This window comes from Lepus europaeus, chromosome 15 (genome assembly GCF_033115175.1).
Source record: "Lepus europaeus isolate LE1 chromosome 15, mLepTim1.pri, whole genome shotgun sequence".
Lineage (NCBI taxonomy): Eukaryota > Metazoa > Chordata > Mammalia > Lagomorpha > Leporidae > Lepus > Lepus europaeus.
Genome location: NC_084841.1, coordinates 74,766,479 through 74,788,713, shown reverse-complemented (window position 1 = coordinate 74,788,713; position 22,235 = coordinate 74,766,479). Strand labels below are relative to the sequence as shown.

At 50.2% G+C, this 22,235-nt stretch overlaps 1 protein-coding gene across 1 annotated transcript; it reads left to right on the top strand.

The window, feature by feature from the left end:
- Nucleotides 1-38: 38 nt before the first annotated feature.
- RGMB (repulsive guidance molecule BMP co-receptor b) lies at nucleotides 39-21,176 on the top strand. The gene is made up of 3 exons (XM_062212363.1): nucleotides 39-177; nucleotides 4,799-5,307; nucleotides 17,782-21,176. The coding sequence occupies exons 1-3, from the start codon at nucleotides 54-56 to the stop codon at nucleotides 18,448-18,450; spliced, it is 1,302 nt and encodes a 433-aa protein (XP_062068347.1). The 5' UTR covers nucleotides 39-53; the 3' UTR covers nucleotides 18,451-21,176.
- Nucleotides 21,177-22,235: the final 1,059 nt, after the last annotated feature.

The following is a 22,235-nucleotide window of genomic DNA, read 5'->3' as shown; positions in this document are numbered from 1 at the left end:
CCGCGCCGCCGCCGCCGCCCTCGCCGGAGCCCCCGAGACCTGCATGGACGGGCATGGGCTTGAGAGCCGCACCTTCCTGCGCCGCCCCCGCCGCTGAGCAGCGCCGCCGACCCCGGCCCTGCCCGCCGCCGCCGCTGCTGCTGCTGCTGCTGCTCGGCCTCGGGCTGCTCCACGCAGGTAGGGGCGCGCGCGGGCTTTGTTCCTCCCCGGGGGCGGCCCCCCGCGCCGCCGGCTCGCACCCGGGCCGTGAGGTGGCCGGGGGCCCGGGCTCCGGATGCGGGGCGGCCCTCGGCGGCGGTGTTTACTGAAGCTCAGGGCTCGGATCAGGTTTCCGCCGCCGCCGCCCGGGCGGGCAGACAAGGAGCCTTGTGCTGCTTCTCTCCCGGGGTTGGGGGTTGGCGGTGAGGCGATCGCGCCCTCCCGGGTTTGCAGACCTGGGACCCCCGGACCGAAGGAACGGGAGCTCCCAGGGACCTGGTGGTGTGTGTGGGGGGGGGGGGGTTTCTCCCGTGCATTGATTTATTTATGTATTTTTTGCATTGGCTTCTTTTTAATGCGGCCCGGCTCTGCGGGGCTGAGCCCTCGGTTCGCGTTCCCCTGGCGGGCGAGCCTGCAGCCGGCCGGGCCTGCCGGCGTGTGCTCCGTGGTTTTTGAGGTCGTTTCCTTTAAAAAAAAAAAAAAATCCAGGACGCCGAGGACAAAAACACGTGCTTTTTTTTAGGAGTTTGCCTAAGACAAAAGATTTTTTTTTTTTTTTTTTTTTTTTTGCAATGCCAAAACCGAAAGGGGAATTCTTAGTTGGAGAACAAGCTACTGCCTACGAGGCCTCCCTTCGAGGCCTTTCTCGGCCCCCGGGCTTACAGGACAGCGGTCACGACGCCCCGAGCTGGAGAACCGTGAATTTTAAAGCCGTGGAGTAATTTTTATTTATTTATGAAGTCTCGCCGGGCGCGCTGAAAACCGGGGAGGTCTTTTCAAGTAATGGAAAAAATGTGGCATCGAAGGAGACGACTTAATTTACTTTGCGGAACTTTGCGTTGTGATGTAGCAGCTGCGTGTTAACGCTGTCACTTGGGGAGAAGTCTCATTAAGAAGTGGGACAGGAGGTTTCAGAACGATTAGGGCTTCACATGAAGTTACTTTAGAGCCTTAGGAAAAATTGTCAGTCCGCAGGCAGTGGCGAGGAACAGTTTGCTTGGCTCGGGGAAGGATAATATTCAGAAAAAGTATGTGCCCCGTGGAGCTCAGCTGTGCGTCTGGTGAGGTGGGCCCTGGGTGGTGGTCCTGGTACTCGGCCTGCGACGGGGTCTGAGTGTGGCTCCCCGAAGCTAGCTCATGAAAGGCCTAAGAAACCCTTTGAAAGGTTTAGCACAATGCAGGTGCCCTGGTTCAAGAATCTGGAATGTGAAGCTCATCTCAGCGTGGTAATGCGCCCTTCCTTCCTCTCCACTGACCCCGACCCCCAAGTGCTGTCGTTGGCTGATTTCTGTGGACAACCTGTTGCCCTGGTGTGGTTAATCTGCTCCTGGGAGAGAGGGGGCTCCTCTTGCGGGATCTCTTTGAAGAGTGGTGCTGTGGAAGTGCAGGGAGCCCAGCTATAGCCTTCTGCAGATGGACCACCATATGTTTTACGTCTGGATCCGTATCATTCGCCGCAGCACCCCATATGGCTCTGCATTTCACTTAATTCCGCCTCGGCAGATCTCATTTCTTTCATTATAAACCAGTGATCGTGCTGCACATTTGCCCGGGCAGCCTTGGCGTTAGGAAAGCTGTCGTGAGTGGTGAGGCCTTTTTTGTCTGATTCATTAAAAAGTGATGAAGTGAAAGCTCTGGATCCACACAGCCTTCAGCACTTCCAGGAACCGGCATTAGAAGTGCCGGCCCAGGGATTGTAGGTGTTGTGACCCCAGAACAGAGATCAGACTGCAAATTTGGGATTCTGCCCTTGGGAGACGGCTTTTGTTTATGCCATTTTTTGTTTTTGTTTTCGTTTTGTTTGGTCTTTTCTTTCAAAACAAGCAAACCTCTGGGATTCCTCAATGGAGATCCAAGATGGGAGTTACTTGCTTACTCATAGGCTTCGTTCTCGAGGTGGTTTGTGCTCTGCACTGTCTTGGCATTTTGACAGGAGGCTTATGTTACCACCTAGAGCAGGCACGAGTGTGCTGTCCCATGATGAGGTCGTGAAGCCTGGCTCTTTCTGGGTGCGTGCTACAAATCAGTCATGATTCCGGAGCCTGCAGGCAGGCGCTGACCCTTCCCCAGGGAGCTCCCTCTCCCCAGGGAGCCCTCGGCCTTCCAGTCTCACCGATTGAAACCTTCCCTAGAACAAAAGAACACTAGGAGTTCTAGTTCGTGTGAGATTTTTTTTTTTTTTCAAAGTCTTCAGCACCTCCCTGCGATTCAAAAAGCAAAGAGAGGTGGAGCCAGTGGGGGAGGAGTGAGACAAGGCACCAGGAATCTAAATACTGCTTTTCTTCCCTTCTGAACAGTTGCATCTGCATTTGCATGCCGTTCTTACTTTTGATATTTTATGACTATTTGAAATAATTATAAGTAAATGTGTGCCCGGATAGATTTTATAGACCATAAAAAGAACAAATAGGCACTGCAGGTTTAGCGGAAACTTCTCGGGCTGTCATTTATTTGTAGTCTGAGAGCTCTTCAGTACTAGGTGGTCTTGACCCTGGTTGTGTTTCCTTGTTTGCTGTGACTGATTTAAAAAGAAAAATAACTAGTTAGTGAACTCTCTGTCAGATCCGCTATTGCTGGAGTCAGGAAATTAAGGGACGCAGGATCCAGTGGTGGAAAACCGGGAGATTTGAGGCAAGCCACCGCATTCTGGCTTCACATTAGCTGTGTGTGATCCAGCCAGGACAGGGCCTCTTATAGTCCTTTGCCTTGGTTTTCCCATCTGTAAAATGGCTTCAAGGTCTTTGTGGAGTTTTGATTGGTTGATTGTGTTGTGTTCTGCTTTTGATAAAAATAGCTCGACTTGGTCTGCTTTGGAGAGAGGAATTCTAGAACTCCTGGCGCTCCTTTGTCAGCTCTGCCCTGAGAAAACACAGAACAGTCCAGACACATGAAGCTCTGGGTTTTGTTTTGTTTTTAAGTGATCTAGTGACTGCTATAAATTCTCAGCTCCAAATATAAAAATGTGTTTTAATCTGTTATTCAGCTTAAAGTGAATACAACATCCAGGTTACAGTGTTTTTCCCTCCTTGGGATTTAAAAATGACAATAGAGTTCTCATCAGAGGTTGTCACCACCCACCCTTGTCTTCCAGCTAAAGCCAGACCCAGAGATGACAGGCCATTTAATTCAAATTGAAAAGCAGTACAGTCCAAAGTGTCTGACACAATATCAGGATCAGTAACTGATCAGTCTAACTCAAGTGAAATGTTAAATCTTGACATTTGCCTGAAGTTTATTGCTCCCACATTTTAAAATCATTACGCAGTTAATAGTGAATCCACTGACTCTCACTGTTTTCCTCATCCAGAATACAAACCATAGGATGCGTTGTACCGGGAGAAGGTCACGGGGTTCCTTGTGCCACAGCCTCGTCTCCAGAACCTGAGATGTGCAGGGCACGAGAGACTCCTCCATAACCCAGAGACCTGCAAGAGGTCTCGAGGAGCCAAGAGTTCGTTTCCGTACAGTCACACATCCACCAGAGGAAGGCGCTTCTCTTGTCACCAAGTCTGTTCTAGCGTCACATGACTGCCCTACTGTTGCCAGTTCTCGAGTTTGTGTACCTCTGTACACTTTTAAAGGTTTTGCGAATTGTTTAAGAAGCTAGTGGCAAAAAAAGAAAAAAGTAGTGGTATTTGGAAATATTTTTTTTTCCAATATAAGGCAGTAGTACTTGGGTCTCCATTACTTCATTTAACTCATTATGTTTGCATGAGTTACGAGGGGAAATGGGGGTTACAGGTGCTCCAGGGAATTCTGGGCTTTGTAGTGCTCTAGTTCTCTTTCTCAGACATGCTTGGGATCATCTGTGCAGCAGGATTTCAGTGTTGCCCTTGTATCTGTTTTGACCTGGGGTCCTTGTTACGTGAAATTTGGAAGCTCAGGCCCCAGGCTGACAGAGACGGGGATTTATTAGGAGAGAAGCTAGGCGGATCCAGTGGGTCACTTTAATTATTTTTAGCAAAGCATTTGCCTTTGTAAGAAACCAGGAAACCGTGTCTGTTGACGTCGAGTTTGTTAGCAGACAGGACTCCGGCAAGACAGAGTAGCGCAGCACCTGGATCTTCTGTTGCTGTTCTTACCCTGTAGCCATACTGCAGTCAGGGAAAGGTGGTGATTTTAACCAGTCGGCCTGTAATTTAGGGTTTTCCCCTTTCGTGGTTTTGCGCGCAGCACTGCTTTTACAATGCTTTCCGAAGCAAATTACTCATGCCGTTCTCGAAATCAAAACCAAGTTCGTTCGTGTCTCTGATTGGACGTCAGAGCAGAGGAACCATTCTCAAAATCTGTGAACAAGCAGCAGACCTGATCAGCTATTACATTTTCTGTTCCTTTGTCACATGAAGCCAAGAACCCTGGGCTCCACTCGATCCACACAGGCTCCCGGTTCTGTGCCACCCGTGAGCACGCTGCCTTAATGAGCCGCGGGCACGTTTTCTCCCAGTGGCTTAATTTGAGGAGAGGCATGGGAGCCCGCTGTCCTCCTCTTTCTCTGAAGGCTTCTCAAAATAGGAGTGCACAAGCTGGAGCACACGGTCCCCCAGGGAGAACTGCATTTTCTCCTGCGCTCACACATGCCCTCCTCTCTCTCCTCCCATAGGTGACTGCCAACAGCCGGCCCAGTGCCGGATCCAGAAATGCACCACGGACTTTGTCTCCCTGACTTCACACCTGAACTCTGCCGCCGACGGCTTTGACTCCGAGTTTTGCAAGGCCCTGCGCGCCTATGCCGGCTGCACCCAGCGAACTTCCAAAGCCTGCCGTGGCAACCTGGTCTACCATTCCGCCGTGTTGGGGATCAGTGACCTCATGAGCCAGAGGAACTGTTCCAAGGATGGACCCACATCCTCTACCAACCCCGAAGTGACCCACGACCCTTGTAACTATCACAGCCACGCGGGACCCAGAGAACCCAGGGGACGAGACCCGGGCCCGCCCAGTTACCTTTTCTGTGGCTTGTTCGGAGACCCTCACCTGAGAACTTTCAAGGATCACTTCCAAACATGCAAAGTGGAAGGGGCCTGGCCCCTCATAGACAACAATTACCTTTCTGTTCAAGTGACAAACGTCCCCGTGGTTCCTGGGTCCAGTGCCACCGCCACGAATAAGGCAAGTGCGCTTTTCTCTTTCTTCCCCCGCCTGCCCACTCATCACTTTCACAGAGTTGATTACTCAGCTTGCGAAATGTGATATAGAAGGCCTAGCTGAAAAAGGAAATGCATTTCTTTTTTTCTTCTTGAGAAGCAATCAACAGTGGATAAAGGACTGAATAAAAGTTACTTAGTAAAGGAATTTTCTGAGAATGTAAAGTGTGGGTCTAAATATAAAAGAGTAATGACTTGAAGAACAGAAAGTCAACAGTGGGATTGAATCCTCCAGGGAGGGCAGGCAGGCCTTTCCAGTGGGGAGGCGGGGTGGGAGAAGGCGCACTTTTCACTGATGTCCTTTTTTGAGTGCGCATGCGTGTGACTCTTCTTGGGGAAATCCACACTGAGATTTTCAGTTGACTGAAGTGGGTGTTCTGAGCAAAGAAAGCTCTGAAGCCTGAGGCAGCGACCCATCGAGAAACGCTGTTTTATTGGAGATTTGGAAGCGGCAGTAAAATGACATGGCTCTAAGCCAGCTTCCCAGCAGCGACCCCACAGCGGCGTTTTGGTCGCCAGCCTCTTGTTGACCAAGGAGGTTGAGAATCAGATGTTGCAGAACAGTTGCTGTGTGAGCTCTGTCCTCTCAGGGCCCGAGGCTCAGCCCCAAGCTCAGGAGAAAAGTGGACAGAGTTGAGCTGTGCCTGCGCTGCCTTGCTTACAGTGTCTAGGGGTCCGTGTTGGTTTTAAAGAAAGAAATCCTGTGCAGAGATCCTTAAAGCAAGCTGCAGGGCACCAGTGTCAGTGCAGGTAGGTAGAGAAGACCTGGCAACTGGGTATCCAGTTGCCAGTCACTGCTAATTCAGTCGTTAGAAAACAAAGAAACGATTTTCCACTAAAATAGGGTGAGTCCCACGTCAACCACCTGCTTCCCCGTCTTCCTGACCCACAAAACCACTCGTACGGACCACCTCGTTCTGCTTCATTTTCTGTACTTGTCCTCTCTGCTCAGGAGTTGGTTCAGACCAAACTGTAACTGACAAAGATCAAGCTTTTGGAATGCTTAGGACTGTCCTTTTGATACCCGAACACCAAACATGTGTGGCATATTATTTTAAATGATTGCTAGATTATTGTACTTGGCACTCAGTGGAGGGAATTTTACAGCACCTCAGGAGCTATCTGGAGACACCCCCGGGGGTCACAAATCTGAGATTAGAAGGCAGTGCTGTAAACAAAGAGGACTGTGAACACTGGTCCACGCGTCCTAGGGGGATTCCACAGTGTTTATACTTGGACTCCCAGCGAAAGCTCAAGTTTGCCTTGTGCCTTCTCAAATTCTGCAGCCCCAGATAGTCTTGCCTTCCCTTGGTTTTTATATGTGTGTAAATAATATTGCAGCTTACATATTAGCAGTAAGTTATCTTACAGAGTTATACAATCTCGAAGCTATAAGATAATGACGGGAAAAAATCGCCATGGCCTCAGTCACAGGAGCCCTAATACCTGAGAACAGCAGTCCTTGGGTATCAGGAAATCCCAGAAGGCACTGTGGGTGAATGAAGAAAGTGTCCATCGGTTGAGCATGTAGGTGACAACTTGGAAGAGCAACCTTCCAGTAACTGTACAGATGAATGAAATAGTTGGTGGTTAGCACGAGCGTAGGGTTTTATTTCTCACACCTTCCTTCCAGTCTCATGTCCTTTGTGTTGCTCAGCTCTTCAGAGTTGTAAATGTTTTACTCATTATGGAGAAGGTATTTGGGGATAACCAGTCATTTTATGAAGTTCAGTATCATGTAAGTGGAAGTTTACACTGAAGTACTTAAGGTTATTTCATTTCAGATGTTGACTCTTAACATTTCTTTTTATTTTCTAAATAGAAAGTACAACTTTGTTTTCATCCTCAGCTGTTTGGTACAAATCAAACGTTTGTACCCATCCCACAAAGGAGAGGACAAGGGGGTTCCCTGACATAAATCTAAGTGGACAGTGAGAATGCTCGGTGTTTAATTGCACCGTTGGAAAGTATTTCCCCACATCTGGCGACCATGCTGTTCAGCAACAAATTACTCTCTGGCTTCACGGCCTCTAGGAGCTGTTGGGGGTTTTTCCTTCTGTTCCTCGTAAGCATCTGGAAGGTGACTGCTGATGGCCAATCTCAGTGCGGCTGTGGCCTGTGCTGGTGGAACCAGGCAGAGACCTGACTCCCCCAACACGATTTCCTTTTGCCCACTCAGGGCCAAAATAAAAGCTTCAAAGACTCTTAAGCATGAAAACACAGTGGCAAGGAAAACAGAAACAATAGGAGGCGAGACGTTAAGTTCCAAACAAGATCTGATTCACTTCTCTTATGACCTACCATGATGCTTAAAAAAAGAGGACTTGGGAAAGATTTGTGTGAGAGAGAGAGTGCCCCAGCTTTCACACACAGCCCGTGGTCAAGTGACACAGCACTGCCCACTGAGGCTGTCTCGAGCCACTCCTTGTGTGGTCAGGCACGTGAGCCATGTGCTCAGTGGCACTGAATTTAAAGATGGACTGACGGTTGTTGTGCTTAAAGCGTCCGCTCACTCAGCGCCTTCAGATCCAGGGTTTGTGCTCAGTGAGGGCACTGGGACAGCTCGATGCCCGCCATCTGCAGCCTAGCTGGCTGAGCCCTTCCCTCATCACAGAGAGACCAGTGGGAGAAAACCCCAACAGCACAAGGAAAGAACAAGGAGTCGTCTGCGCTCGCGGGGCCATTTGATGGCCTAGCTGTGTCTTACACGTTTAAGGCGGGTGGGCCTGGGAGTGTTTGCCGGGTGGTTCTGGTGAACACACGTGTACCTTCTCAGGGCCCCCCAACTTGCTCACACCTGGACCGGCCTGTCACGCCCCCTCTCTTTGGGAGAGCCTGTGGCAGTCGGGCCCCCTTGTCACAGGTTCTGGGTGTTACCGAGCGTGCCGTTTCAGCTCCCACCTTGGGGGCTGCAGGAGTTCTGAAATACTGCAGACCTGGGCCCAGATCCACATCAGCTCTGGGCCATCTTCCCCACATGCAGCTGGCAAAGGCAGCTGCAAGCACTTGGGCTCTGGGGCAGAGGGCAGTGAGAGAATGGCAGAGGTAGCTGTGGTAGGAAGAAGAGGCAGCATTCGCATCAGGGGAGGAGGTGGCCCACGCTCTAAGCTTCCCAGAGGACTCGTGTCCAGGGCTCCTGTGCCTCATGTTCAGCAGGGGATGCTCGCATGTTCGCTTTGCCAGACTCCCCCACTCTGGTTCAGCTGCTTTTGTGTATCATCGTGTAGTGTGCTCATTGTGGACCTGTAGAAGCCAGCATCACAGGGAATTGGGAAGTCAGCTTGTGTTAAATTTTACACCAGTCTCTCAAGTGCATTTAAAATGATTGCTTTTCATAGAAAAGTCAGAAGTTCTTTATTGTGCACCCAAACAACAGCAATGTCTCCAGTGAAAGTATTATTACTACTAATTTGCATGTCTCTAGGTGTATTTCCCTCAGTTGTGAGGTAAGCCTGCCCTCCTCCACCATCCTGACATTCTTATCCTTAAGTCTCAGTAAAAGAAAAAGCATGAAAGGAGATCTGGTGGGGGGTGGGGGTCAGGGTGGCTACAGGTCCTGTCCCAGATGTTCCACTTCACATGAGTGACAAGTGGTTCACCTTCAGGCAGTTTGCATGCAGGAAAGGGGGACGGGGTGGGCCCTTGCTGCTGGGCCAGATGACTGAGGGCCTGGTGAGTGGATGTTCTTGGCACTCGCGTGGGCAGCACTTAGGTCCTGCTCAGGCACAGTAGGAGGCCTTGCCCTTCGGTTTTAAAAGTAAGAGTACTTCAAGAAATTTGTGGAAAATGAGTTAAAAAGGATCGGTTGATTGTGGCAGGCACTAGGCCTGGTGGCTAAGACACCTGCATTAATATCGGCGTACCTAGGTTCAGTGTCCAGCTCCAGCTCCAAGTCCTGGCTTGCTGCTGATGGCAGACCCTAGGAAGCGGCAGTGCTGGTTCAGGTGTTTGGGTTCCTGCCACCCATGTGGGAAACCTAGATTGCCTTTCCAGCTTTATCTTGGCCCAGCCCAATCCCTTGCTGTTGGCAGACATTTGAGGAGTGAACAAGCACTCTCTCTTGCTCATAATTTTTTTTTAAACATTTATTTATTTATTTGAAAGAGTTACACAGAGAAAGGAAGAAAGGTAGAGAGAGGTCTTCCATCCTCTGGTTCACTCCCCAGTTGGCTGCAACAGCTGGAGCTGTGCTGATCAAAGCCAGGAGCCAGGAGCTTCTTCCAGGTCTCCCACATGGGTGCAGGAGCTCAAGGACTTGGGCCATCTTCTGCTTTCCCAGGCCACAGCAGAGAGCTGGACCAGAAGTAGAGCAGCTGAGACTTGAACTGGCACCCATATGGGATGCCAGCACTGCAGGCAGCAGTTTTACCTGCTACGCCACAGCACCAGCCCCGATAAATAATTTCAATTAAAAAAAAAAAAGGACAAGTTTGTTTTGGAAAAAAAAATGGAAATCCTTGCATACAAGAGGCTTTGAAGAAGTTTGTGAAAATTACAAATTAAAAGAAAAAATTGCATGGGTTTCAAATTATTTTGTGCCAAAATAAACTTATCTTATGTTCCATGAACTTTTGAAGTATACCCACGTGTGTAAACTTTAAAATTCCCACAGCCACTCTTCTGAATCTCATTCTGGAGCGATTTTCCTATGTGTTCCGTTGACAGATGACACCAGAAACTCAGTGTGGTTTACACTTGGTTAGCACCTGCCTCCCCTGGTTTTCCATAAGGAAGCATCCTCCTATCCTCCTTCTCGTGTAGGCTCCTGGAGTCTGAGGTGGCCCCATTCCTCTCTGATAGCCTCTGGCGTGTAGTTAGCATTGCACAGCAGCACGTGGGCACGTAAGCCCGGATTCTGGATCCTTCCCTGTTAGCTGCAGAAGCAGAGCCAGACGTGCCTGCATTGCAAAGGCTTCCAGCTGTCGTCAGAAGTCTATCTCTGGATCAGGGTTTGGAAACCGGCCCTCTCTTGACCCCATAGTACTTTTCTTTTTCTTTTTCTTTTCTTTTTTTTTTTTTTTTTTTTTTTTTCTTTTTCTATTTGAGGCTGAGTTTTTGCAGCACAATATGGTTTCAGATTCTTCATGGAGATCCTGGGATCTACACAGCCATGATCCTTCTTGTTTGTGTGGTCTATGAGAGAGTCTTCTCCCGTTCGCAGTCTTGTGTTTTGGATGTATGGACGCTGCTCTTGCCGGCAGCATTGTTACAGAGAGGACGAGCGATGTTTTTTTTTTTTTGGAAATACAGAGGCCTTTCCTTCCTGAAGGCGCAGACTGACCTGCAGAGGCATTGTAACTCTCCTCACGATCTAAGATTGCGTTTCTTTTCCTTATGATTACATTTGTTGCACAAGGCCATTCTTTCCATTGCTGTGAGAGAGACTTGCTCCTTATCTTGATCCTCCCCCCCTTCAAAAAAAATATCCTACAGCGTGTTCATACCGGGTGAGTGAAGCATCCTGGGAACCGGGAAGTTTGCAGTTAGAGCTCCCTGCTGGACACAGGCACTATTTTTAATTTCCTCTGATGGGACATCTGATGAGAGGGGTGCTACACCTGGAACTCTGAGGATTAAAGGCCCCGGGGTGTGTGTGTGTGTGTGTGTGTGTCTGTGTGTCAGCGCACACACGGGAAGGGCTGAGTGCCACCTCTGCTGTGGCTTCCGTGCACAAGTGACATCTGCGCAGCCGGTGGGAAAGCGTCGAGGCTGCATGGTGTAAACCCGGGCGTTTCTCAGGGTTTCTTTGCACAGCAGTAGGGAACGGCATTCACAGGCTGCTTCTGAGCCATTGTTCCTTGGCAAGTTGAGGCAAGGGCGGAGGGCCAGGAGAGTGGGCCAGAGAGCTGGGTTGTTGCAAAGGCCTGCCCCGCAATACCACCCGGGGCACAGCCCTCTCCGCCTTGGCTCACAGGTCTCTCGTTTTACTCCTGGGATTTGGCACAGTCTCCTCCCTCCCTCTTCTGCCTGTGTTTGCTCATATTCCCTTACCACCCAGCAGGGCCTGGGACCCTGGCTCCCACTTCTGCAGAGTTGTTGGTCTCTGACTTAAGACCAAAAGGCCTCTTGGAATTTGATTATCCCAGGGAGCAGCTCTTAGCTTAAATTCATTGGTCGAGACCCCAACTCATCCTTAAAAAAAATTTTTGATGAACGCCTGTGGCCTGTGTCAGACATTCTTATTCTCCCAAAGTTTACTTCTTGCCCAAAGAACACAGAAACATTTTAGAAGAGCAGAAATCAGCCATCACTTGGGCGGCCGGGTTCTCATCGGCATTCTCCTGGCTCCCCCATAGCTCTGGTTCGTTAGAAGGTCTTGGGGTCTGGGTTCTAAGGTCTGAGGGTCCAGGAACGACTTAGGTGGACTTCATGTACCCTGAGTAAGTTGCCGGGAGGGAAGAGGACCTCTAAGTGCGCGTGGGGAAAGAAAGCAGGGGAAGAGCAGCAGGGCGTGGCTCGCGCTGAGCCCTGAGTGTGAAAGGTGGTTCTGTGAGTGGAGGGGTCCCTCCTTGCTTGCTCTTCCCGCTGCGGTTTGCAGCCGCGGCACACGGACGGGGCTCTGGGTACGGAGCCCTGTGCCATCTTTCTGCTCTCCCTGAGTGCGCCGCTCCCTCCATCCAAGCGCGGTCTGGAAGGAGGAGGAGACCTTCAGAATCCCCCGTTGGTGAGTGACATCCACCCAAGGCCTGGCCTAGCTGTGGGCCGCTGCTGCTTTAAAACGACTGCACTCTTCCTCCTCCGTGGTTTAACCCCCAGGCACGAGGCCAAGTCTGATCCACAGCTGAGAGTCAGAACTTGTTTTTCTGTCACACTTCCAGATGTCTCTCTCCCTGCCCTGTAAAATTTTCTTTCGGGTCAACATTTGCAGGGGAAGGGGCGAGAAGGAAGCAGCGGATGGTGGGCACTCCTCTGTGCTGGCCCCCAGGGACAGCCCGCTCCGGTGTGCCACGGCGAGCACCGCCACTGTAGCCGCGTTGTCTCTGTTTGTTTTGACTGCAACAGAGCTTGCTGTTGTGAATGTTGTGTTCTGGGTGGGGTGACGCCAGGGCTTCTCACACTGCTCAGCTTGTCGGTGGCTGATTAAGTAAGGAGAACAGCAAACAGGCATCTGAGAGGCAGACCTTGGCCGGGCTTGCGGTGGAAACGTGGTGCTGTTGGGCCTAGAGGGACTTAAGGCCAAACTGGTTCGGCAGAGAGAGGCTCCAGTTCTCTGGTTATTTGAAGAGTTGGAGCCAAAAGTACATTGGGCCAATTCCAGGGGGGCTGGGAGGCGGGGTGGTTGTTCATGTAAGGAACATGGCATGTGGACTGCAGATAGAATTGGTGGGACAGCGTTTAATCATGGGGTGATTTAGGTGTGCGTGCACTTGCACAGGTGTGTACACGTGTGTGTCTGTGGCATTGACAGCCACCCCTCCCTGCCCAGGCCGCGCGCACACAGGAGATCGTTTCGTAGCGTTCCAGTTAACTGGCCTCATGAAATACACGCTCCCTGCTTCTAACCGCTTTGCCCCTGAGTTCTCAAGGGCCTTCTTTCTTTCCTTTTAAGCCCTGGGGACTTGAAATTGAACCAAGAAGTGACAAGGTGTGAGTGCATTGCGGGGACCCAAGAGACCTTTCACTGTTGCCCTCACCTCCCAAAGTTGAAAAAAAAAAAAATGATCAAAGAGGCCGTGATTTCCTAAGCCCCCCTCAGTCTGGGGAAGAGCTGGGCTGAACCTGGGCCCAAGGTTGTACCCTGGGGCCACAGGCCTCCTGCCCTCATCAGAAGGGAGAGGCCCAGAGACAAGACCTGCTGGGGCAGATTCTCTCAGCAGTTACTGCCTCCAGCCCTGGCTGGCTCTCTGCTTTGCGAATGCGCTCTGGTCTCAAAGTACACACACACACACACACACTCTCGCGCACCATACACACACACACACATGCCCGCACGCACTCTCACCCTGTGCCAGTACAGCAGGAAGGCGGCAGGCGAGCCGAGCGGGAAGCTCCCTCTGCCGTTGGTGAAGTGGCTGCGACTTGCAGGCCTCGAGGCCTTTCCTCTCTGCATTGCTCCACTGTGCAGCAGGAAGCTGGCCAGTGTCCCTGTCCCGGCACCCATGTACGCCGCCCGCCTGCCTCGTTTTCAGCGTTCAGAAGTGACTCTAGTCTCCTTCAAGCCCTGCAAGGAGTAGAGTCAGAATTTAACCCGCCACTCACCTCGTGCACACATGTGCTGCCTTACAGTTAGTATTTTGTCCTAGCTCAAAACAGCTGCGTAAGAGACTGTTAGATTTGTGGGTCCTACGTGCAACTTCCTGTAGGTGAGACATGTGCTCTCTAGGCTGTGACAGGACATTCCAGTTCGTTGACTTCACTGCTGCCTAAAAGATTGATTCCCCCAGGCTTTTTTCCTTTTTTTTGGAAAATTATCAATGATATCAAAGAATTTCCCAGACCAATGTTTCTGCTGAAATATGGAAGAGATAAAAACCCACCTGGGTGTTGCCTGAAATCCCTCAGACAGGAAGTTAATCGAAATGAATGTGCTAGTTTTCCCCTCCTCCACAGAAGGGAGAGGACACAGAATTCTCCACAGAAGACCCCGCCTCCCAGCCTGGACACAGAGGCTCCACCCTAGCTGAGAACAGCACCTCTGGGCACCCCGGGAGGGGGCCGTGGGGAAGGGTGTGTCGAGGGCAGGCACAAAGGAAGGAGCCCCCAGAGGCTCTGGCTTCTCCGATCCAAGCTGAGTGTCTTAGAGATGGCCATGGTGCACGCGTGCTGCCTTCCTTCTTTGAAGCATCCGCCCCTGGGGTGAGGGTCGAGCAGAGCTGTGCTCTCCGTCCCCCTGTGCATCTCCTGTAGGATACAACAGGGCCGACGTCTCAGCTAATTACATGAAATAAAATTCATTTTATCTTCTGATGACAGAAGTAGAATTGTAACCAGGTCCACGTCAAAGCTGGGGCAGTTTCAGTTCCGTTTCTTGAACCTGACCTAAGTGGGGAGTAGTGTGCGTGTCCTTGCTCCTGGAGGTCCAGCCCTGGGACCTGGGCCTTCCGTGAGGGCCCTGCACGTGCAGCACCGAGGGGCCTGGTCAGCCTGTCTTCCATGATGCACTCTGCACAGGCGGCTAAGAGTGCAGTGTTGTTGTGCCATGGCCGTGCCTTGGGAAGATGGGTAGGCAGTGTCTGGGTTTTCCTCTTTTTTATTGAATTTGTTTTTTTTTCTTTGTCCTGGTGGAAGGAGAGGCAGATGTCCTGGTGTCTCACAGCAAACCTCCCTGGGTTCTTGTTGCCTTGGCTTGTCGGAAGGTTGGTTTGTAGCTGCTGTGTTTCTCTTCCTAACAGACCTTGTGGGTGGTGAAGATCTCAGGGACTGAAACATTAAAAATGCATGAAGAGGACTGGAGTAGTTTGTCTGAGGTGGGGGAGGCTGAACAAAAGGCATTGATGTTCTAGAATGCACAGAAATGCCATCCATCAATAATAAATGGTGTGGCCTAGAGCAGATGTGCCAAGTTGACTTATTATAGTATGTGCATCAGTCCGGAGCTGGGATCTTTTAAGTTCTTTGTGAGAGCTCCTGAGTGTCATTTTGAATATTCTCTTCAAATATAATAATGATCTGAATATTCTGTTCTCTGTGCTCTGATGGCTGCTAGTTGGAAATACGAGGAGTTTGTAATTTCCACAATTTCTTGTTCAGTGTTTTTGAAGTAAATATTGTTAAAAATGAGTAAATTTCGCTCTTCTGAAGATTGGCACTATCTGAAAGCGGATTTCTTTCCCTTTCATGACTGAGCGCTCTTTTAAGAGCCCGTGCCATCATCATGAAGAATGCAATTGATTACGAAGCTGGAATCAGTGCTTCCTGTGTTTTCACACTGACTCCGTCTCCTAGTCCCTGTGTGCTTAAACTAGGAAGGAAGCCCCGGAAAGGCCACTCTGCTTCAGGCTGTGCGGGAGTAACTGTCACTGTCACTCAGCAGGGAAGCGCAGCGAGAGGAGTCATCGTTGTGTCCCCCCCGCCCCCCGCCTCTGGCAGGTTGGAGAGACAAAAGTCTCTGACTGACGGACCTGGAATAGTTTGTGTGACGGTGGAGCAGAAGTCGTCCCGACCTGGTCTTTCAGCTCTGTGCGAGTCACAGGACAGCAGAGGAAGCAGTGTGGGCAGTGGCTGGAGGGGCTCCTCAGTGCGAATCCGTGTGCTTAAGCAGCAGAACAGAATTATCCCACTCATCTAGCATTGACCCTTGCTCGCCTTTTGGGAGATCTGTTTGGGATGGGCTATCTCTGCTTTGTTGGCCCAACAAAAGGAATTCCTCTCCCCCTTAAGTACAAAAAAGTACTTAAGTTCTTGCAGAGAAGGCCAAATTGGTTTATATTTGATGTTGGTTAGGCTGGAAACAAGTTACTTAGCTGGTGTGAAGGAGTTGCTTGCATCTTTGAGTCTGAGTGTTATGGTTGAAAATGAGGATAGCAGTTCTGTATTTAAAAAATCTTTTACTAATTCATATTTTAGCCATTTGTGTTGTTAACCTTGAACTTTTTCAGGTGCAGAATTCACTTGAATTAATCTTCACCTCTATGGGATCCTTGCATGCTTTTAAAAAGCACTTGTCAAATTGCCTTTAAAGCCACCACATAAATCTATTTTATAGTCCCATTAGCTATCTAGCTGCAAACCCCCAGCCACCCTGGAAGGGCCCATGGCTGGATGCACAGCAAATTTCCTGCAATCATCCTCTGGTACACCTCCTTGGGGTTGTTAAGAAGGTGTTGAAATGTGAGAAGGCTGGTAGTGAAATCAAATTGTGACTCAGGGTCATTAGGCAGGGAGCAAACCCGGCCTTTTCACAAGGCATTGTCTGGCTTGCAGTTGCAGCTGCAAACAACGGATATGAATTTAACCAGTTGCTGCGGTGCAGCCGGTTCAGATCTGGCTTTATAACTGGCTGAAGTACAATGAAACGGCTGGAAAATTCCAGTCAAGTAACACCAGTGGGAACATGTGGAATTAAATAGTGCGAGCAAATGCTGGCTGAGGTGGGGGAAGACTTCAGCCGTCAAGCTGAGGAGGTGGGGAGGCCTGGTTGTGTGTGTGTTGGGGAGGGCAGGGCTGGGAGCATTTTCTGGCCTTTTTCACAAGGGTCTTTTGTTTTGATTGGCACTCTGCAGGAGTAGGGGTTCCTCCCTCCACAGTAACTCAGAGTGTTGGGCCTCCCTGTCTGAAGTCACCTGATGCCTTTTTTCTTTTTCTTTTTCTTTTTTTTTTTTTTAAGAAGGAAGAAAAGAAACTGCTAAGCTCTGACAGTCACTGTCCCAGTGCAGGCAGGAAAGGGGGTTGACTCTGAGCCGTCGCTGTTGCTTCCTCCTCCATGAACTGTGTGCAGAATTTGGAGGCTTCAGCGTTGGCTGGGGACGGCCTTCTGAGGAGTTAAAGACCGTGGCGCTGTTTGGGGAAAACATTTGCTGTAACTAGGCTCGGGGTGTTCGGTCTCTGCCAGTGCCTGGGAGCTGTGTTTGCCAAGTGATCTCCCTGTCACAGGGATTAGCCAGTGATGTGAAACATTTGATTAAGGGACTCAGGGAAATCTTGCCTTGCCCACGTGATCAGTAGCTGTTGCCGGCGCACCGCCTGCTCTCATATCTGTGCTAAGCCAGGGTGCGATGATGAGGGTCACACACCAGCAGTGACCCTTTCAGACAGCAGAGTTCTCCTGGTGTATGGGGCATTAAGCCCCTGAAGTGTTTGTTTGTTTGTTTGTTTGTTTAAAGATTTATTTATTTTAATTGAAAGAGTTACAGAGACAGGTCTTGTATCCACTGGTTCACTCCCCAGATGGCTTCCACAGCCAGGGCTGAGCCAGGCAAAGCCAGGAGCCAGGGGCTTCGTCCACAGGAGTGGCAGGAACCCAAGCCCTCAGGCCATCTTCCACTGCTTTCCCAGGTGCTTCAGCAAGGAGCTGGACCTGAAGTGGAGCAGCCAGGATTCAAACCAGCGACCATATGGGCTGTGGCGCTGCAGGCTGGGGTCTAACCCACTGCACCACAAGCCCCTTAAAGTTTCTGTGTAACTTAGAAAGGAAGCTTTTTCTTTCTTCTCAGATCCATACCATGTTTCATGTGTTTGGAAAGTGACATCAATTACCAATCAGTTACCAATAAAACTTGCCCATTTTGCAGTAACGACTCTGTTCTCTGACCGACAAAAGTAAAGCTTCTCTTGATGCACATTCCTTGGGCTTATATTTTATATATATATGCATATATATATATATACATATACATATATAAAATTTTCCCTAAAAGAGTTGCCATGGCTCTGTGAGGCCAGAGCAGACAGGCTGAGCTGGGTGATTCTGTCCTAAGTGAAAAAGGAACTCCCCCTGCAGAGGCTGCCCCTTTGCACCTGCCATCCACCCTGCTAAACCTTGCTCGTGTCCTCCCCACAGATCACTGTCATCTTCAAAGCCCACCATGAGTGCACCGAGCAGAAAGTGTACCAAGCTGTGACCGATGACCTGCCAGCTGCCTTCGTGGATGGCACCACCAGCGGCGGGGACAGTGATGCCAAGAGCCTGCGCATCGTGGAGCGCGAGAGCGGTCGCTACGTGGAGATGCACGCCCGCTACATAGGGACCACGGTGTTTGTGCGGCAGCTGGGTCGCTACCTGACCCTGGCTATCCGCATGCCCGAGGACCTGGCCATGTCCTACGAGGAAAGCCAGGACCTGCAGCTGTGTGTGAACGGCTGCCCGCTGAGCGAACGCATCGACGACGGGCAGGGCCAAGTGTCCGCCATCCTGGGGCACAGCCCGCCTCGCACCTCCTTGGTGCAGGCCTGGCCCGGCTACACACTGGAGACGGCCAGCACTCAGTGCCAAGAGAAGATGCCGGTGAGGGACATCTACTTCCAGTCCTGCGTCTTCGACCTGCTCACCACTGGCGATGCCAACTTCACCGCCGCAGCCCACAGTGCCTTGGAGGACGTGGAGGCGCTGCACCCGCGGAAGGAGCGCTGGCACATCTTCCCGAGCGCCGGCAGCAGCGCGCCCCGGGAAGGCAGCAGCTTGGGTGTCAGTCTAGGACTTGCGGGCTTGATCCTTGTTGTGTTTTTGTAGGGGTTGTCTTTTTTTTTTTTTTTAATTTTTTTTTGTCTATAACAAAATTTTAAAATATATATTGTCATAATATATTGAGTAAAAAGAGTATATATGTATATACCATGTATATGACAGGATGTCTGTCCTGGGACCCTCACCAGATTGTACATACTGCGTTTGGCTGTTTTCACCTATGTTGGATGTAGTGTTCTTTGATTGTATCAATTTGGGGTTTTGTTTTTGTTTTTTTGGGTTGTTTTTGTTTTTGTTTGTGTTTTTTTTTTGTTTTTTTTTGTTTTTTTTTGTTTTTTTTTTTTTTTTGTGAAATGTTTTATAATGTCCCTGCCTGGGGACCTGTTAGAAAGCACTTTATTTTTTATATATTAAATATTTATGCGTGTACCTGATTAACATGTATAGTACGTATACACAGACACCATACGCAGCGTGCCCCTTGATGGTGACCAGTTGTTTGTAGCTGTTCCCGGCTGTTCCCTCCTGCCCTTTCCCATTGCTGCTGAGAGGCCAGCGTGCAGTTCCGCTGGCTGAGGCCTGGTGGCGCTGCCTCCCTCTGAATGTCCCCGCCCCTCCGTCTGCCCTGACTCCACAGGGAAGGATCGCTCACTGCCCCCTACGGGTGCTTTCGACTCTAAAACACTGATTTAGGGAGCCATCTCCCTATCAGCTGTCACTTTTTCAGAAGGCGGAAGAATTAACAATAGTCCCTTTCACTCTCAATTCAAGGCTTCTATCTGAACACAGATGTCGTATGAGATTGAGTCGTAGGAAGCTGCTGTTTTTGTAGGTCAAGAGGTCTAGTGTTGGCAGTTTCATAAACACCAGGTCCCTCCCTAGACCCCAGCAGCTCTCCGACTTGTTCTTATCCTCCCTTTAAATTGTAGTCCCTCCCTCTTTTAACTCTATTTACATTAAACAAAACATGAAACCATAAAGTAATCATGCCGGCTTGCTTTTTGCGCTGTCTGTAATTTGAGCAAGCCCATGCTCTTACCTTTCGCTTCCTCGGCTGTGTGAGCCCAGAACCAACAGAGCCCTCACTCGGCCTCACCTGAGGGATCCAAGCCCTGGGGTTGGCTGGACTCTCTCTCTGACATGGAGTTTTCCGCTCTGCGCTCCACCCTGCAGGCTGCACAGTCTGCCTGCGCTGTGGGACAGAGCAGGACACGGATGCCCGAGAGGCGGCCTTGACCTGAGTGCGGGGTGCAGCTGGGCCGAGTGCTGTCTCATCCAGACCTCCGTAACCAAACATGGTGCTTCCCAAGTCGTCTCTCTTTCAAATCAGATCCACCCCCTCTTAACGTCTGTGATTGACTGTTACCTGGTTGGTTGCTCCTGAAACTTGGTGGAATCCCTATGAAGTCCAGCAGGCTCTCCGTCCTTTGCCTCTTCCGTTGTTGGTTCTCCTGTGTATCCAAAGGAGAAGAGCATCGTGAGGCAGGAAGCGTAACTGAGAGTCAACTTCAGGACAGGTCAGGCCGTGTTGCTGTACAGCGTCTAGGTGGACGTGTCTTGTCCCAAGAAGAGGCGATGCACTTTGTACCTGAAAAATTCAAGTTGACGCAGAAGAGGAAAACAGGTAGTGTAGAGATTTAGGCCAAGGTCATGCTGTGTTCTTCGCCGCGTCCTAATGACCAGGGGCCCTGACCTGCAGGAAAGGAGGATGCCGTTCTGAGAAGTTCTAGTTGGTAGCGAGCGGATGGCTGTACAGCCACACAGTGGACTTGGGAGTGTGTAGGGAGGTTCGGAGCTAACCTGCGTAGGTGTGACACAAGGATGTTGGACAGTTTGGGAATACGGTGAAGGCACCTTGCTTCTTGCTCCTCAAGCTTCATCTCCCAGCAGTTGGAAACCTAAGCCTGGCATCCTTTCACAGAAGCTGGGCCAGGGCCCTACCTACCACCACCTCTGAACTGCGACTGCTGCTTGTGTTCACCTGCGGGGCCACGGACCGTGTTCAGAAGCGCTCGTTAGCTAATGTGTTTCCTGGTGGAGTAGGGCGAGGGAGGGAAAATCGAGGATCCTTTCAACCACTATTTTTGTGCAGATAGTATAGAAGTGAAGTGAAAGCAATAGTAGAACTATCTACAGCATCTGGGTTTAGAGTGGGTAGGTTACCTTTGCCTCTTCAGGGAAAGCCGAATCGTGGCGGGGAAGGAAATTGGATTCTTTTGCCATGTCAGGTAGCTGGCAGGATGCTCTCCGGCCTTTGGCATCTCTAGCAGTGGCTCCACAGTAGCTCAGTTCTCCCTTGGGAACCAGTGCCCCTGTGAGTGAGATGTTTAAGAACCCCCAAAGATAACATTCAGAAATAGCCAGTGTTTCTCTAGACAAGGGCAAGGCCAATCTCCTGTCCTAGGATTTCTAGAGAAAATACCGCTTGCAAGGTGTTAGTTCTTGAAATGCTGCTTGGCCAGGAAGGTTTCGGACTAGCCCAGCGCGTGGACTGGCTGCAGCTGTTCCCAGTCCCAGGGGAGTGTAAAACTAGAGGGGAAAATACTGCTTTTCACAAACGCTCCACATGGCTGTCTTTAAAAAGACTCAAAACCTGATTTTTTTTGTCCTCTGTTGTGCTTGGAAACCCCCCACAGTGTGTGGAGACTTTGCAAAGAAACCTTTAGATGTGGTTCATAGGTATATGAATAAGTATCTGTGTAAAACAGTGAGTGTGCAGTGTGTACAGACTTTAAATTATTATGCTAGAAAAATAAAAGTTACCTACCATGCTGTGGAATGTTTGCTCTGTGATTATAGCGACACCTGCTGGAAGAACTCCGAAACGGCCGTGGAACAAAGGGCAGTGGGGAGTGTGTGGAGTTTTCCCTTTGTAAGTAAGCAGTTGCAGATAAGCCAGTGCCTGTGAGACTGGCTCATTGGTATTGTCCCAAAGGTCTGTCTGCTAAGAGTTTGGGTCCCTCCCATACAACCTGCACTTTCAGCCTCTCTCCTGCCGGGGAGCGGGTGGGGGCCTTTCTGACTCTGAAAACTGGTGAATCCTCACTTGTCAGGTGTTCTAAAAGGGGAGTCACCAGACCCCAGCTTGGTCTTTGTTCCAGAAGCCTGCCAAAGGGGAGAGAGTTTGGAGAAAGAATGAAGACCCACTGTTGCTCTCACTAGATGGAATTCTAAGCGGAGCAAGCTGTGACTGGTGAAAAACACAGGCGGAGCTGTCCTGACAGTGTAACCGTTGCAGTGTGTGTGTGTGTAGCAGCGGGGAGCCGCACAGGATAGGGGGACAGCGGTCTGCTTAATGCGGATGTATTGAATGACAAAATCTGTGTAACACAGTCTGTGCTTGAAGTCACAAGTAATTCTTAGCCATGCTCAGTGCTTTTCAGAGACCAAGGGAGAGCTTCATTCTCTTAACCAGCAAATCTTCCCTTTGTTGTTAAAACTGTTGCGGCAGCAGCATTCTGTAGTCGCATCAGCTGGATTAGCAGAGTCTCCCATGGCTGCTGTTCTTCCAGAGCTCAGACGCCTGGCTGCACTTGTTCCTCTGATCCCACAAACAAATGGCAGTTTGCACGTGAACCAGGGAGCATCCCCACAGAGAATGTCGTCAAGACATTGAGGAGGAAGCAGTTCACGGTTCTGCCTTTTTCTTCTACTTCCATCCCTTTTCTGTGTGTCTTCCGAATGCCCAAGTCACATTCCTGCCATCACCATGACTTCAATGCTACTTGCCTTAGGAACCTACTGCTTTCTTTCCCACAAGTAGTGTACCGCTAGTAAGCAAGGCTTTTGACATTGCCAACTAAATAGAGTGGTGCGTTACTGTCCTATCC

Bases quoted from the DNA above. Each gene is read 5' to 3' on its own strand.
- RGMB (XM_062212363.1), top strand. From the start codon at position 54: ATGGGCTTGAGAGCCGCACCTTCCTGCGCCGCCCCCGCCGCTGAGCAG. The intron at 178-4,798 runs GTAGGGGCGCGC...CTCCTCCCATAG, and splicing joins CCTCGGGCTGCTCCACGCAG to GTGACTGCCAACAGCCGGCC. The intron at 5,308-17,781 runs GCAAGTGCGCTT...TCCTCCCCACAG, and splicing joins GTGCCACCGCCACGAATAAG to ATCACTGTCATCTTCAAAGC.